Below are 17974 nucleotides of genomic sequence, written 5' to 3'. Positions count from 1 at the left end.
TGGCTTGGAAGATCACCAGACTTAACGCCGTTAGATTATTTTTATAAGGGCTTATAAAATCGGATAAATGCAAAATCCCGTGTGATAATATTAACGATTTGATAGGAAGAATCACGTAGGCAAGCAGGGCTATTCCAGAAGCGGTATTTGACAATGCCAAGGAAGAGTTTCAAAATAGGATTTATTATTGTTTGAAAAATAATGGAAGACAATTTGAACATTTAATAAACTAAAAGTGTTAAAAATTGGAAATCCAATTTTGAGCATGTTTTTTTAAAGGTCAGTAATAAGAAAAATTATTTGTTTTATAATTTAAAACGGTTATGCAGAAGTTTATTACAACAATTTCCTAATCATAAGACACATTTGAATAAAAAAGTCTTAGTTTCAACGCTATCAAAAGATTAATAGGAAAAATAGATTTAGAATAATTAAGGAAGTCTAACTTGATAACGCAACAGTCAAACGTAACAAATGAGGTACATAGAGGTATATGAGGTATATAGAGAATGAAAAGTCTTTTAAAATTATATATCACTTAACCCCTTTTACTGTTTAAGGTATTGGAGAGGGTGGCTCTGGGGAGTAAAGCTTTGAAAGAGGCACAGTGAATTCTACATAAAAATTGTTCCCTTTCAATAACAAAATCTATGTGTTCCGGCGATTTTTTGAAAATCTATCCCGGTTCGAGATAATTAAGGTGGGAAGTTTTCAAATTGAAAACCTGTTTGTAAAAATATTATTTCTTATTTTTAAGTTAGGCCTAAACTGTTCGATTTCTGACTGTTATTTACGACTTGGATGACAAGTGAGTACTTTCAACCAGAGTGGATGTGAGATGGTGCTTCAAAATTACAAAAAAATTATCTTCGCTCTCTTGTTGAGTATTACGAATATTTTGTGAAATATCAAAATCAAAAAAGGTCCTCCTCTACATTATATTCAATCTACATTCTTTTTTTTTATTTGCTCTCAAAGACTTTTAATAAAATATTTATTTGTGTATGCAAAACACTGCAAATACCGGTGAGATTTTGGTTGCATATATCGGGGTTTGTTTAAACAATTCTATATGTCTCTTTATATTTTCTTTAATATATTAATAATATAACATACACAATAAAATACACACTATGGTGGAAAGTACTCTGTGTGTCTGGAGCAATAACTAACTTCAGCGCAATGGACCTTGGACTTGCTATCTTTTGCTTGCGACAGAAAGTAAATACTTTCTACCTAGATGTGTAATTTAGTATTATTGTGAAACTGGCAATGAATGGATATTGACTGACGGACATAGTTTTTTTCCGTCGACTGACTATTTAAACATTTGTTTAAGGTATAGAAAATGGAGCGTTAATGACCCACTTTAAGGCTCAATTGCTTATGCTTTTTACACTTTTTACCCTTTTTATATAGGAGAGAGCTGTAGATAACTACGTATGTGAACAATGAGCGAAAATTTTGTGTAGAAGAACTCTTTGATAACCCAAATTTGGCCTATATCTATATCTGTCTCTACCAATTAACTGCTGATGCCGCTTGCATTACAACACTTCGTATAATGAACATTTTACATTTCATTCTTATGGTTCACTGCTAATTCTCCTCATCTCATGGCTCTAAACTTGTACGATTATACCGTTCTCGTAAAACGTTCCTCTACCACTCTGTGTTCTTGAAGTCTGTTAAAGCTGGCCCCTAGGACATGGCTATCAATTAACATAAAGTACCACAGATGATGTTAAGAGATCTTAACTTGTACCTGAATTGCCACGAAAATAAACCAGGAATGTTAAGATCCAATCTCTAATCGTAACTCAAGACTCTCATTTTCGAGGTGAGCAGAAACTGAGTAATGTAACTGTTGGGAGAATCATCTTACCATTATATCCATATGTTCTATATTATTGCATGAACATTGATAAGTATTTAAACAAAATTTCACATAATAGATATTTTATGGATACCCATTTACATACACATATATATAGACAATAAAAGGGATTAGCCTGTTCCTAATTATACTCATTTTAACCTTAATCAATCACCAGGATAATATTCGTAAGAACCATTACATTATTTAAGAACAAATTCCATTCCTACATATGGTTCCTGCTTCACACTTCCACGTTGGAGGTACACCGATAATGGGTATCTTTGGGCAGGGTTCTCCTTTAGCTATAGCATAAATCATAAGAATTAGGTTACACAATATACTTACTAATATATTTATTATAACTCACGAATTTCTGTAATGCATGTATTGCAACATCCACAGACAGTAGTCCCAAAGGTTTCTCCTTTAGGACAAGAAGTGACGTTGGTGCAGGTTGTATTGGCACAAAAATCCTCTGGGCACATTATAAGAGCTGAAGTATTGAGAATTATAATAGTAAATAAAATAGTGCAAATCGCTAGAATTTTGAACACGGCCATCATGAGAGATATGAACAATGCAAATTTACGGAACAATCCTATGAAAAGTACTGTTTGGTAGTTTGCGAGTAATTAAGCAAATTTCGTGTCCGGTGTGTGTATTTTAACGTTCTAGTATCAGGCACTTACACGTAACTTCACGGTGAAACATTTAAATATTTATTTATTTAAGCTTTCGAAAGTTACTGGGTATCGAGCGAATTAGGTATGGAAAAAATGACAAAGATAGGTAGTGCAAAGTTTAATATAGATAAATAAAATACATATGGGCACGTTGCAAAATACAATAAGAGATATATTCATACTTAAATTGTTTTTTGTTTGTTAATTTTTTCAATGGTTGATGTAGATTCATTGTTAGACATTAGATTTTTAATGTAGGAATTTATTTTTTTTAAATGGCACAGGATATTGTTTGCAGATTGGTGACACCTTAATACCGAGGATTCGGTTATGCGCAAGATAAAGACATTGCTTTCTAAGGATTTTTGCTTCAAGTTTTGGAAATATGCACAACTTTTTGATGAACTATACAGAGTGTTGGGAAAAATTGATACAAAACTTGAGGTGAAAGTAGAGCCAAAAATAGTAAAAAAAGTTCTTATGAATAATAATCTTACGGAGCACCATTACTGAAATGTGACCGTCGAAGAGGGTCCTGTCATTTGGATATTTTTTAAAATAACTTTCTCTCTGATTGAGATGAAAATGAAAATTATAGGAATTTATCACACCATAAGAGTCTTAAACTATAATAAGTTTTATATCAAAATAAATTATAAATAAAGATAGCTTTCTAACAGCTCTTAGCAGAAATTTTTCGAATTTTTTATTCCGTTGAATTATTAAGCAAATAATATTATTTTTTAATAAATTAGCCTTTTTTGAAGAACAAAAATTCTTTACATTTTTTTCGAATTCTACGTAGTTTAGTCAGAAATAATAATTTTTTACATAATATATGGTTGAGAACAGTACATATTTTTTAAATATTTTCACTTAGTAGACATTTTTCACGGTAACAGTTTCATTGTAGCGACCTTCACGTGCTGTTATTTAAATTCTTACGTTTATTTAGTTTCTTAGTCCTAATATTTGTACTTGACCTTGCATAGTCTGGCGATTCAAAGGGAGTATTGGCAACGTTTCCTTGATAGAAGGCAACCTCCTGCAAGATTGTTTAGGGGAATTCATGTAAGAGCGATGGAATCAGGAGCCCTAACTCCAAGATATCGTGAATATGGCCATCCTAGGAGACATAGGCATGATTTAGATGAAGTACTTTTAAGATTTTTTGAACGTAATTCTACTGCGAGTGTAACAACAGCATCTGTTCGCTTTAGAAAAAACATTATTCATATATGGCAGTTGCTTAAGGATTATACTCTTACCATTTTCAAAGGGTTCATGTTTATTCCAAGAAGATTATGCCGCCCGCCTTCCTTTTTGTTTGACAATTCTTCGTCGCTAATATAAGTACACATTCGTTTCAAATATTTTATTTACTGAGGAAGCTTGCTTTACATGAGATGGCGTTATCAATTTGCATAATCTTCATACTTGATGTGATGAAAATTGCTATGCCACTAATGAAACTCATTATCAACGAAAATTTTCAGTTAATATTTTGACTGGCATAGTTGGCAATCAGCCTCTGGGACCATTCTTTCTATTGAATTGTTTGGAAAGTGTGGAATATCAAAGCTTTTTGGGAAATGATTTTTAGATCTGCTAGACGATATTCCTCTTGAACTTCGAGCAAATATAGTTTTTTTACAAAATAGAGCTCCCCACATTATGATCGGTAAGGGCGGAGTTCTCGGAAAAATTGATTGTTGGGGAAAGGCCCTTTTATATCAAAGCCACCTCGTTCGCCGGATTTAAGTGCGGATAATTTTTATTTATGGGGCGACGTAAAAAAATGGTATGCGCTACGCCTGTGACTACCATTGAAGAGTTGTCACAATATATTGGTGAAGCTTTCGATGTCATACCAATTCAAAGTAAAATTTTTCATGGCGTTCCATTTAATTTCCTTAGAACATTACGTGTCTGTATTTCGTTCCAGGCTGGACAATTTCAGTCTTTGCTTCGCACTTGTAATTAAGATTTTCATGTTTTTTTATATATTTTATGATTAAAAGTTATAGCGTAAAATTCAAAATAAAAATTTATTTTCTTTACTCTACTTTCTTATGTTAATTAGTAATTGTGTAAGTAGGTCTCTTTTAGTCCACGGTTTATTTCCATTACGAAAAATGAGAATCCCTACAATGAAATTATCGCCATAAAAGATGTTTACTATGCGAAACTATTTAAAAAAATGTTACTGCTCTGAGTCATACATTATTTAAAAAAATGATTATTTTTGACTAAATTACGCAAAATTCGAAAAAAAAGATAGAGACATTTTTTCTTCCAAAAAGTGTAATTCATTAAAAAATAATATTATTTACTCGATAAGTGAAAGGAATAAAAAAAATTAGAAACATTTTTGTTAAGTGTTATTAGAATACTACTTTCATTTATAATCGATTTCAATGAAACTTGTGATATTTAAAGATTCTTATGATATAATTATTATCTACAATTTTCCTTTCACTATTTTAATTAGAAAGTTATTTTAAAAATGTTTAAATAATAGAACCCTTTGGATTGCCATATCTCAGCAACGGTCTTCCGTAGGACCAATGTTTATAGAAACGTTTTTTACTATTTTTGGTTCTACTTTCACCTTAAGTTTTGTGTCAACTTTTCCAAACACCCTGTATATATGATCAGGTGCGAATATATTCAAGACAGTGAAATGTACTAAAATTATTTGACCTGGGATTTAATGCACACATAGAAGATAAGTGAAACCTTTTATTGTATTTAGTTAGCTTTTAAAATAGAATATTCCAGATTTTTCTTATCTCTCCTGGAATTTATCCAATTAAAAAATTCACTTTGGGGCCAGGAATAATATTATAATAATATTTTCTTCTTTGTAATGAAATTCACTACATTTAATAAATACGCTTTAGTTTTCAGATCTTTATGTTTTTAATAGCCAGAAAGACTGACTAGAGATTGTTTCTTCATTCGCTCTATCTTTTCTGGTTCTTCCGTCGTAGGTCCATCCCATGGTTGTCTAGTTACAGAGGCAAATATCGCAAAAAATGTAGCACATACAAAATATATCACTGTTGTTACTAAAAACACTATCTTCCATTGATCAGCCTCTTCCTGAAAATCATTACGAATCAGTTCTCTGCTGACTGACATAAACTATAGCTAACTTACTTCTTTCTGCACGACAAAGTTGACCAGGAGTGGTGCAAATATTGACAAAATCTGGCTACTACCATTACATATACCTTGTATAATGCCACAAAACCTGGGAGATATATCTACGTGGTTTATACTCTGGCCAGCTAGTATTGCAATGTACAAGCCATTTCCAATTGAAAGAAACAGTACTGAAGTTGTTTTTGTTTTGGCTACGTAGGTCAATAGGAGGAGACATATGAGCTGTCCGTAAGAACCTTTTTTATGATGTAATTAGACAACTTCTGATACCTTAACGTGAATTTGGTATATACCTATTAATTGAAACAGCCTCCTAGAATTAAGCGTAGAAAGGTATCCCCTTCTAATCAAGTAATCAGATAAAGGTGCATATATGAATCCCGCTACTAGTGATGCCATATAAGGAATGGCACTTGCTAGCCCATTCTACAAGCAGATGGTTCAAATGACGAAATAAATAGAAATGAACTTACAGTTGCAATTTCGAATTTCATAACTTTCGCTAAATATATCGGAATTTCGGTCATCATCATTGAATATCCCCACGCTCCTCCCATACTACATACTAATATTGCGAACACTGGAAGACTGGTTAGAATCGATTTCCATGGGACTGGTATTACCTGAAATATTCTATTAAGTAATTCCTCATGTATTATCATTTATTTTGATCTTGCCTCATCACTTGCGCTTTCTTTCAGAGAAGAGTGAATATAGTCACGTTCTTCTTTGGTGATAGTGGGATGCACTGCTGGGGCGTTGAATCCTAAAAAGAGATACAGGAAACACCAAGCTAATCCTAGAGATCCAATGATGTAGAAGGAAGCAGGCCAGCCTATCCATGATGAGGAGATATATCCGGCAATCAGTGATGAGAGGATGGGTCCTATGTTGACCCCTGTGAAACGAATTTAATAGAGATTGCTGTATGGGAAACTAATTTGTAATGCAACCTGTGTACACAATTGTACCTATCGTGGCTCTCTCTTCAACTGGAGCCCATTTCCCTAAGATGGTATGAGCTGATGGGAACACAAATCCTTGGGTTAAACCTAAGTATAATAAGTATTTCATAGATTTGTGTTGCATAGGGCAATATATATAAAAAAAATTGGTTTAGGTTTGCGCACCTTGAATTACTCTACAGATGATAACACCTGTATAGTCCCATTGGTCAGCTGCGAAAGGAATTACCATGAACGCCACTGAATTGATGGCAAATGTAGGTATTAAGAAGTTTTTGGGACCATAAGTATTAGCTAGATATCCAGCTAACACTTGAAGACACACATATCCCCAGAAGAATGAAGACAGTATTACACTTTTGTTTGTCCAGTTGTACGTCTATAAATTTTTTAATCAAATTCATATTTATTCAATGTTTTCAATGCACTGGTTTCATATAATTTTACTTACATGTACGTTTGGATTTGGTGAAGCGTTCTTATCAGTCATAGCAACTATAGCTATAGAAAAACTGTTTCTCATTGCGAATGCTATAGTAATGCCCATACAAATCAGAAAGGCTTGGATATGTCTCTTTCCTATTTTTGGGCCTTTGTCATCTTTATCATATCCCCTAATGTAAATTTCCCTTTTTTTAGCATCTTTTATGGAGTCCAAAGTCACTAAACGTTAAGAATATTGGAAATTAACTTAAATTTTCGTTGTAAAATTTCAAATAATTTTAATTTTACAGTTCTTATGAAATTTAAAGTGATTTCAATGGTTTGAGTATATAATGTACAGTTAGAAATTCGACTCAGAAGCAAATAATACTGGTTAATTATGTAGCATCGGGTTTGACACTACTGTAGATATAGGATGGTGTTTATATCTTATAATGAAATCACAGATAGGAAAAGGACTATAAATATGCGTTTATTAATGTAAAGTGAACAAAAGAGAGTATAAAGTAACTTGTGAGTTTCGTGAGCGCGGACGCGACTTCTGAGTTACCAATGACAACCGAACCCAGAAGAAAAGAAAGCTTGTACATGCTCTACAAAATCTTAAATACTAAAACCCATGGTGATAAACCATGGGCATACCCTGGTTAGGGTGCCATCTGCACCACCCGCCGCATCAAACCGTTACGTCTTAGCTGGGAATTGGAACTGCCACTATAGGGCCAATGGAATCTATCAAAGGCAATTCAAATGCCAACAAAGTATATTTTAGGCAGTTCCAATGCCGACCCGGTTTATTGCGGGGATTGCCCCATGCCCCAACTAATGCCCACCAGGGTCGCAGCCCAGGGGTATGACAATCTTAAAGATAATTCCTACTATCTAACATGTATCCAACTTAAAAGTAAGACCTATCTACAAGAGTCTGAAGTAGCACCTATCTACAAGAAACGCGATCCTACAATTATTGGAAAAATATTTTTTCTATGAATCAAGTGCTTTATAACCTATTGTAAAAGATAATATCAAATATCTTAATTTGAGTTTTCATTAGCTGTAGATCAATATGAAATTTGAGCGCTATCAGTCTTTGAAAGCCGTAAAGTGCACATTACATCACTAAATATTTGTTTGAGATTTTCAAATTAATTACTTTTGAGAGATTTGTATCTAGAAGTATATAAGTAGTTGTTGACATTCATTCTAAATGGAAATTAACGTACACACAACCAAACTTATAGAGAATGACTCAGTAATTAGGAGAAAACAATATTACATTTGAAAAGAATCATTTCAAGATAAAAAGCAGTTTATCCAAAAACATTTTATTAGAGAAAAAAAAATGATCGAAACAAATTCTAAAATTTAAAAAAATAACAAAAATTATAAATTTCTCTGAAAATTATATGTAAGGTAAATGAAAATTTAAGAATAAATAATAAGTTTTTTTAATTTAATAATCACTATTGCCTCCTCTAGTAATAATACAAGAACAAATTCGATCAGGCATACTTTCCATCAAATTATCAATGGTTTCTTGAAAAACATTTCTCTATTCTTTTAAAACTGCTTATATTAATTGTCCGGTATGGCCAAAGTTATGTTGACGTGCTCTAATTTTTCTTTCAATCTTATCCCAAAGTGCTCAATTGGATTAAGATCAAGTAAACAAAAAGGTCAATCTAAAACTCTCACATCTTCCACTTCTAAAAAATTTCTACTAGCTCCGCCAGTATGTGAAGGTGCTTTATCGAGCATGATTAAAAAAGTTATCACCAAAAGCACCTTTCTAGAGGATTACTACAGATTGGAGCATTAAATCCTTGGACCTTGGACCTGTTAGTGTTTGTCTAACGAGAATTAAAGGAGTTTTTCCACCAATCATAATTCCACCTCAAAATACTACGGTTCTTCCTTTGTATTTGGAAAGAAATCGAGCAGTTCGAAGCTTAGCCTATCTCCCACTTTTAAAACGCGAATTCGCCGGTTATCTGATTGTAACTCAATTCTGGTTTCATTTGAAAACAAGACATTTAGCCAGTCTTCAATTATCGAGTTTTGGTGCCCCAAACGCCAATTTAAACGGTCAACTTTATTTTGCACTGATAGGACTGTAGAAACTCTTAGCTGTCTTCTGCTGAAAACCCCTCGAGCTCCAAGTCTTTTCCTGACAGTTTCGACCGAAATGCTAACACCTGTAGCTTGCAAAAGTTGCCTTTGAAGCACGAGGTGGGATGTGGGATTTCTTCCTCTTATTTGAACTAAAAAGCAGACCTGACCTTTTGTGGTGACTTCTCTACGATTTTTCTTGGATCTATTTTTTAGGGTTCCCAACTCTAGAAATTTTGAATAAGTTTTTGAAATAACCCCTTATGTAACCCCCACCATTCGTGCAATTTTCCTTTGGGACACGCCCTGTTCCCAAAAAAGCAATAATTCTCCCCCTCTGAATGCCTGATAACCTCACATAAAGCATTTTTAATAAAATTTGAGGAAAAAAAATTATAACTTCACTTACAAGACTACATGGGAATACTAAAATCGAGAGTACAAAAACAAATCTGATCATGTTTTTATGAATTCAAATGCTGATAGTAGTTATTCGATTTTTATTCGCTTGTTATGTTTTTGCAAGATAAAGATTTTTCCTGTAAATACTGGGTGATTCCATATTTTTGTGTATGTTTGGTTGTGTATATACCAGAGTTTACCATTTTAACGTGAAGCAATTCAAAATGGTCCTGTAATGCGACTTAACACTTCATCTTACAGTCAAGTGCTTATCAGTTTAATTGGATCAAACCAATTGAATACGTCTATCAGCCAAAGGAGAAATACCTTCCAATTATCTTGAATTGTTATTCAACAATATTGAAACGGTGGAATATTAATGCATGCTAGAAATTGAAACCACTGAATGTAAGCCGAGACGAAAGGACGAACAGTCAGAGACAAATGGAGAATAAGGCAACAAGTTTGATGGGATAAAGGCTAGGCACGATCAGGAATTTAATGGCTTGAGATCGTCTATAAACGACGTCGCAATAAATATACATGCCCAAGTAGAAGACATGCTGAAGGGGCTTGAATTGATAGTTGATGAACCCAGAAAGGATATGGAATTTCAACAAAAGGTTAAAGGTAAGCTTCGCGAACAAATCAGTGACTGTCAAAAGACTTAAAGCAGCATTGTCCAGTCTGAGTAGAAGAAATTTTACTAGATCCAACAACCTTAGGAAAACTGTGCTCCTGGAAATGAACGTGGGCAATTTAAAATCATAGCATTCAATTGTGCCCTACCTTTGAAAGACCTGGACGAGGTTCAACCATGGATTGGCATTTGAGGAACTCCTACACAACATCGAAACGATAGGAAAAAACGTGAATAAACAAGTACAACTTCGTCCATGTTGACAGGACCTCAAATGCTCGGTTCATGTAATTTATTCAAGTCAAGTAAACGTTGCTTTGAAGAAAACAGAAACAGTGAACAATTTTTCAGCTGTAGTAGTTAGATCAGTAATTTTGAATGCCCTTCTTAATATTCTTTGGTATCAGTGTTAGGATTTGTGTTTACTCTCTAAATCAACATAGCTGAAAGAATGTTCACAGGTCTTAGTTATAACATAGACTCAGCGATATTAATAAAAAAAGATGACCAATGAGAGATTTTTGACTCTGTACAGAGTGTCATATTCATGACATTAAATGCTCAATTCACAACTTTCATTCACATTATTGTGTCCTTACTTGTATTGATAATGATTATGATGAGCCTCTAAGACCACGAAAACATCTTAACAATAAACATGTGTATCCTCCTAGCGAGTAGAAGTGTTTAATCATCCTTATCATTACATTTATACTTATCCAGGATAAGATTTCACTTAGGAATCTATCACCTAATGAATATTTGCAACTGGTAATGAATATTAAAGGTGAGGATTATATTTAAATGGTTGGATTAGGGATTTGCGTTGAGAAATTAAATCTTTTTGATCATTTAGGTATGCATATGCCAGTTGCTTCAAAATTAGGAGAAAAAAATTAAAGCATATCTATAAGTTTATTGAGATAGCGAAGATAAATCGTCTGCCAGATCTAATTAAAATAAATTTGGAAACGTTTAAAAACGCTTAAAAAATGAACTAAACTGACTAAAAAAACACACTTAAAAAATAAACATTTTTATAAGTGTGTCTGAAATTTGTTTATTTTTTTACTTTTTTGAAAAATATTTCAATTTAAATATAGAGCTATTTATTTAACTACCTTTTTCTTTTTTCAAATGTGTGTTTTCATCAAGAAATTACGATTGAATTGTTTCTCAATTTATAAATAAACGGCACTTCTTCTCCTTAAAAACATGCTTACCTTGATTCACTTTTTTACTTTCATCTTCCAACCTCCTGTTCTGAATTACAGATACTTTTTTCAAACTTGACATACTTAACCAACTTATTTCTTCTTCAGTAATGATCTTATTCTATCAGATTTCTACCGTCATCAAAATTTGCATTAACGATTTTGACTAACACTTTCCAGACTAGAATACTTTACCTAGAGGTTTACCGAGTCTAGTAAATAAATGAATTTTGGTTCTCGCAATTGATAGATTATCATTTAAATATGTTTTTCAAAAACATTCTAAAATAATCGGATAATTAAAGATTAGAAAAACAGAAGTTAAAAAGTGGTGGCATCTTTAAATTGTAATCAGTCCTTGTTAGCCCATTATATATATTTGAACTCATTCAGGCCACAATAAATAAAAGTGGCCAAATTTATCATTATTTGCATCAAACAATCCATATCGAAAAATTTCAATTTGATATGTAAGAATAATGACTGAAATGATAAATAAAACCCAATAAAGCTCTGGAATTATTTGGATATTAGGATCATATAATTTTTAATGTATAAAAGAAAATAAACCGACTGAGTAATATTCAAGGGACAATCGTGCTATAATAGTTTAATGTCCAGTGGCTACGTGGGAAAACGATTTATTAACTGTAGAAAACTGACATCTATAATTTCCTATTTGTTTGTAGTTTAAGGCGATACCAGATAATATAAATGATCGATTTGAAATTTATCCAAAGAAGTATCGAAAGGGGTCATTTTTGATGGCCTTTCAAAGCTGGTTTAATGTACTAGAATTACGTGACAACACGACAACACGACAACATAACAAAAGATACTAAAAATCGCACATTAAATTAAATACCAGCAGTGAATTTCAATAAATTGAGGATAAGCAAGCTATTTGTCGTAGTTAAATAAACAAATATAATTTTAATTTTTGCTCCTTTGTATTGAAAATAATAAAACAGTATAGTAATTAAAACATTTAAATTTAACAGATCTTAATCTCAGATAACAATCTTAGTAACTAGAAAGGTTAACGATTGACGATTTTATCGTCCTATCCACTTTCTCTGGATTTTCCGTCTTTGGACTGTCCAACTTTCGCCTCGAAGCTGAAGCAAGTAGAGCAAAGAATATGCCATCAATAAAATACAAAGTAGCTGCAACTAAAAAACCACCTTCCATTCTATGATATCTTTCTGCAAGATAAACAGTTAATACTTTTATCCAAGCACTTCTAATCTGAAATAACTTGTTGCTTAACTGCAAATTGAACCAACAATGGAGCGAAAAGTGCAATAGTCTAACTGCTTCCGTAGCTCATTCCTTGCAGAATTCCGCAAAACCTTGGCGATATCTCCGCATTGTTGATGGAATATCTTGTCATTACGGCTGCATTGAGTCCATGACCAATGACTAGAAGGAGGAGGCAAACTAATTGGCCATAGGCTGCTACAAATTGGATTATGGATGTACATGTACAGGGTGATTCATTAACAATGGGACAACCGAAAGCTGGAGATATTACACGTCAAATGGTGACGACTGAAGAAAATATGTCCTATCCGAATGTTGATAGTTTCGGATATATACAAGGTGTTGAAAGTTAAAATTTTAATTCATTTTTTTGCCATTATTCTGAAAATATCTAGGTTAGACACTTGAAAATTTGTGAAGTCATGTTTTTTAGGTGACGAATAAGATACGTTTTCCAATTGAAACTGAAATTATACTTGATTTGTTTCGCTTTTAATTTTTCCTATTATCAAATTTAAACATAGTATTCGTTAAATAGATTTTTCTCAAAAACGGATCGAGAAATCGAAATGAAACAAGAACACATAATTAATGGAAAAACGATTGCTCTTTCAGATATTGAATCAAATTTCATATTAGAAATACAGAGCAATAAGTTATTAATTATAAATTCTGCAAAATTGATCGTAAGTGGCGCTTTCTATTATCAACAAGGAAATTGCAAAACATATCTTATTTGTCACCTATAAAGATATGATTGTATAAATTTTCAAGTGTCTAACCTAGGTATTTTCAAAATAACGGCAAAAAAAGAATTAAAATTTTAACATTCAATACCCTGTATATCTAAAACTATCAACTTCTGAGTAAGACATATTTTTTCCAATTATCACCATTTGATATGTAGTATCCCAGCTTTCGGTTATCTCATTATTACTCATAGATTCCAGACAATTATCAAACAACTGGAAAGATCTTCTAACCTTGATTTTGGAAATGTACCCACTTCTCACGATATAGTCTGAGAAGGTGGCAAATACGTATCTTAGTATCATTGACTCAATATAAGGAATTGCACTAGTAATTCCATTCTGGAACAAACACATTCAACCTCAATACACGATTTTAACTCATCAAGCCAATAACTTACAGAGATAATCACTAATTTCATAACTTTAGAAATGTAAGTTGGAATTTCAGTCATCACGGCATATTCCCAGTTAGCTTATATTTGTTACAAGAATTGCATATACAGAACGACTGGTAAGAATTAATTTCCAAGGTACGGGGATGTGCCACAATTAATTTTTGGGTGGTTTGTAAAGATGAAAACTTACTGAGTTTATTTCTGTTTTTACTCTATTTGGTTCCAGAGATTCTTCAATCAAATATCGATCTTCTTTGGTTATAGTTGAATAAATTGCAGGACTATTGTATGCAAGTACAAGATACAAAATGCACCAGACTAGGCCTAATGAATCAAAAAGGTAAAAGGAGGCAGACTATCCTGGACATGATGATTACAGACATCCTGTTATCATTGAGGCTAAGACTGGTCGGAAGCTGGTACCTGAGAAAATTTTAATTTTTTTAACTGTATATTTGATAACAAATGGATTATTAGGCACACCAATATAAACAATTGAACTCATGGTAGCTCTCTTCAATTAGTGCCTATTTACCTAAGACGATATGTACTGAAGGAAAGAGGAACTTGAGACAATCCTTGACAAAAAAGTGAGTAAATTATTATTTAATAGAATTACCCATACATATAAGGATGAAAAAGAGTACAAACACGATAGTTGGAAATATAGATGTTATCCATCTCTTGGACAGGGAAAAAATTGTTCATATGTGTTATGTACAGGGTTAATTTTTCTAATTTGACAAGTTACTACGAGTTTATTGTTGAAATTAGGAAAAAGTTGTTTATGAAAACATTTTTATATATTTACGTATGTTTATATGACATGATATTAGAAAAAACAAATGAACATCAGAACCCGACAAAATTAGGCAAAGTTAAGTTTTTTAAATGGGACATCCCACATAGTATAATATTAATGCATATATGGATTCCGCCAATTTTCCCCTTTTCAAAAATATGTAATATATCAAGGTTTGCTTTTCGATATTCGATTTAGATAAAGTATTGAAAAAAACGGGGCGTGCAGTTAGGCCAGGCATATCGCAAGCAGCTATGAGTAGTGTGAAGCCAAACTAAAAAAAAGTAAGACGTTAAACCATTATGTGCTACTTTTATGTAACATTAACTTATTTACAACTTATTGTTCGATTATCAAAAATATATTTAAAAGAATGTATAATGAAGGGGAAAAGTTCAAAGTTGTTCGTTTAGTTTACAAAAATAAAAATGTTAATGCAGCGAACCGAGCATGCTCGTTTGCATCCAGAACTTCCTCTGTCCTCTCGAGCCTCCTTTTATTATATTAAATGATGCTTTATACAAAGAAAAACTCTTAAGAGACAAAAACGAAGAATTATTCCAAATAAAAAATTGGATCTAAACATATTATTATATATTGAATGGCAAAGAAAAATAAACTCTTAGAATATATAATTATATTTAGGAAAATATTTACATACATACGAGTGGTGATTAAAAAGTTCCAAGACTTTGAATTAGGAAGCAACGTCGCAACGAAACGCAGTACGGCTGGTAACATTGTTGCAGATCAAGCACAACTCTTTTTTTCGATGCTCAATTTTTCTCGTTTTCAGGAAGTTACAGCTAATTTTATAGAACCAGTTTTGAATATTTGGTGATTTTTTAATATTTTGCAAGAGGAATTTAAATGAAGAACAACGTGTTTGTGTCAAGTTTTGCGTTAAAGTGGGTAAAACTTTTACCGAAACTTTTCAAATGTTTAACACATTTTAACCCATCGTTCATGACTGCTTTGGATCTGTTTGTTAATGGACTGTAGAGGCGCATCCCTTCTCCATTGAAATATATCGAAAACTACTGAACTAAACCTTGACATATTATATATTTTTGAAAAGGGAAAAATTGGCGGAATCCAAATATGCATTAATATATAGGGGGTTTCATTTAAAAAAAAACTTAACTTTCATTAATTTTTTCAGATTCTGATGTTTATTTGTTCTTTCTAATATTATATCATAAAAATGATTATATAACATCTGACTATGATGACTATATGAACATCTTTTTCTTATCTTTAATAATAAATTCACAATGAGTAGTCAAATTATAAAAATTAACCTTGTATAAAAATGCCCTTCGAGTGTTAATTTAATTTGAATGTGATCATTATCTCACTAGTGACTATTATACTAATATATGGTGATACTAATGGCAACCATTCGCGCAAATGGGCCTTATTTGAAAGTTAATGATTCAGGCTAGTTTAGGTTACTTTTCGGAACTATCAGTTGGAAGCATCAGTTAAGGTATACGCTTGAAATTCGACATTAATTGACTTTCAATGGTCGAGTACAGAAACAAGATTCCAAACTTGTCTCAATAACAATGAATTACTGCCGGAAAAATAACAACTCGGCTTATCACAAATGCCGGAACAAAATTCTTAAGTATTTCAACCACTTCATGGACACAAGACTTAAGTATTTCAAAAACTTATCAAGAATACAGCGATAGAAACAATAAATTCGTATTTCATGAAATTAGATATCAATTTATTGATAAGTCGAAGAGTGAGAGAGATATCATCTGTGGAATTTGTGACATCCTGTGAAGATACTTTTGCGTATAATTAGCATGATTGAGCAATTATGTCCTGTAAATTTCTGATCTAACATTATTTTAGATTACCTGACAAAGCACAACCTCAGTGGGCTCTATTCGATCTGTTGCCCAAGAAATAAGTAGAAATTGCAATTGAATTAATTTCAAAAGTGGGCAACAGGAAATTTTTGGGGTCATATTTGTTAGCGAAATATCCTGCTATTATATGAAGACACACATATCCCCTGAAAAATGATGAGAGCATCACACTTATGTTGTTCCAGACATATGTTTGAATTAGATCATGATAAACTTAATCAATTTTAGGCAAATTTGTTTAGTGACATGTCTTATGAGGCGAAAGAACTTACCGGAATATTTGGATTTGGTGAGAATTTTTTATTAGTCATAGCAACTATAACTACGAATAGCCTAACTTCTTATTCCATAGCTAATAGTGAGGCTAAAGCAAATGAGACTTATTTGGATGTGTCGTTTTCCAATTAAAGGGCTTTTATTCTGCATCTTATATCCTTTAATATGGGCCCCACTTTCCTTTGAAGCTGTGACAGAAGTGAAGTGCCTTTTAGCTACTAAGAAACATGAATATATTATAAATTATTATTTTTAGTAGATTTTCATTAAAGAAAAATGTATTTTGTTTTTCTACATTTTCTTTTTGACGAACCCTGTATAATAATTATTCAAATTATTTTATAGAATTTTGAATGCGTTATAATCTTTCCTTGAAGTATTTTATTGATATGATACACCGGGTGATTCAAGAAGGTGGCTCGCCCTTATAATTTGTTTGTTTTTAAACTTAGAAAGTTGAAATTTGGAGGGAAGCTATATGAGAATAGAGCCGATTGATTAATAATAATAACGTTTATCTAGCACTTCCTGTTTAACTGAAAATGCCCTGAAATTTCGATATTTAAATGTAATGTCTTATATATATATTTTTCTGGAATCTAGAGGTCATTTTTAGTTAAAAAATATGTCATTAAAACAAAAATTGTGGCTTTTTTATGTCGAGCTACACCATTAAGGTGTACGTATTAGGCACAATTTTAGGTCAGAATTATAGGGAAAAATACTAATTTGTCACTTTATTGAGTATTTTTTCTTTTATTCGCAATTTAAATACCGGAAAAGAGTTTTTCCCATTTATTATTTATTTTTAAAAACTGTTTTCCTGAATTACCCGGTATATTTGGGCTTGATAGAAAATTTAAAAATTAAGTCTTGTAATGCTTAGAATCAAAACTTATTTTTCGCTTTATGATTATTTTGAGCATCTGCAAAATCATCAGCAATAGACATATTTTTTAAATCCAACATTTCAAATTGAGGATTTTTTCTTTAACCAGTTTTTATTATTATTTAAAATATTTTTACACCAAATGGAATTTTAAGTATTAATTTTAAAATATCAGTTTTCTTTCGATGCTCCTATTACATTTTAAGGGAT

At 32.1% G+C, this 17974-nt stretch overlaps 2 protein-coding genes across 2 annotated transcripts; both read right to left on the bottom strand.

The window, feature by feature from the left end:
* Positions 1-1746: 1746 nt before the first annotated feature.
* On the bottom strand, positions 1747-2573 carry LOC136416935 (uncharacterized). Its single transcript, XM_066402380.1, has 2 exons — positions 2247-2573; positions 1747-2181 (listed from the first exon to the last, which is right to left on the bottom strand). The coding sequence occupies exons 1-2, from the start codon at positions 2440-2442 to the stop codon at positions 2084-2086; spliced, it is 294 nt and encodes a 97-aa protein (XP_066258477.1). The 5' UTR covers positions 2443-2573; the 3' UTR covers positions 1747-2083.
* A 2685-nt stretch (positions 2574-5258) lies between these two features.
* LOC136416827 (putative inorganic phosphate cotransporter) lies at positions 5259-11707 on the bottom strand. Its single transcript, XM_066402192.1, has 9 exons — positions 11514-11707; positions 7147-7358; positions 6861-7074; positions 6684-6782; positions 6408-6628; positions 6204-6353; positions 6024-6156; positions 5725-5966; positions 5259-5667 (listed from the first exon to the last, which is right to left on the bottom strand). Exons 1-9 carry the CDS (start codon positions 11584-11586, stop codon positions 5485-5487), a joined length of 1527 nt encoding a protein of 508 aa, XP_066258289.1. The 5' UTR covers positions 11587-11707; the 3' UTR covers positions 5259-5484.
* Between the last annotated feature and the right edge of the window lie 6267 nt (positions 11708-17974).

This window comes from Euwallacea similis, chromosome 25, assembly GCF_039881205.1.
Source record: "Euwallacea similis isolate ESF13 chromosome 25, ESF131.1, whole genome shotgun sequence".
Classification (NCBI taxonomy): domain Eukaryota; kingdom Metazoa; phylum Arthropoda; class Insecta; order Coleoptera; family Curculionidae; genus Euwallacea; species Euwallacea similis.
This window is presented reverse-complemented; position numbering and strand designations above follow the sequence as displayed.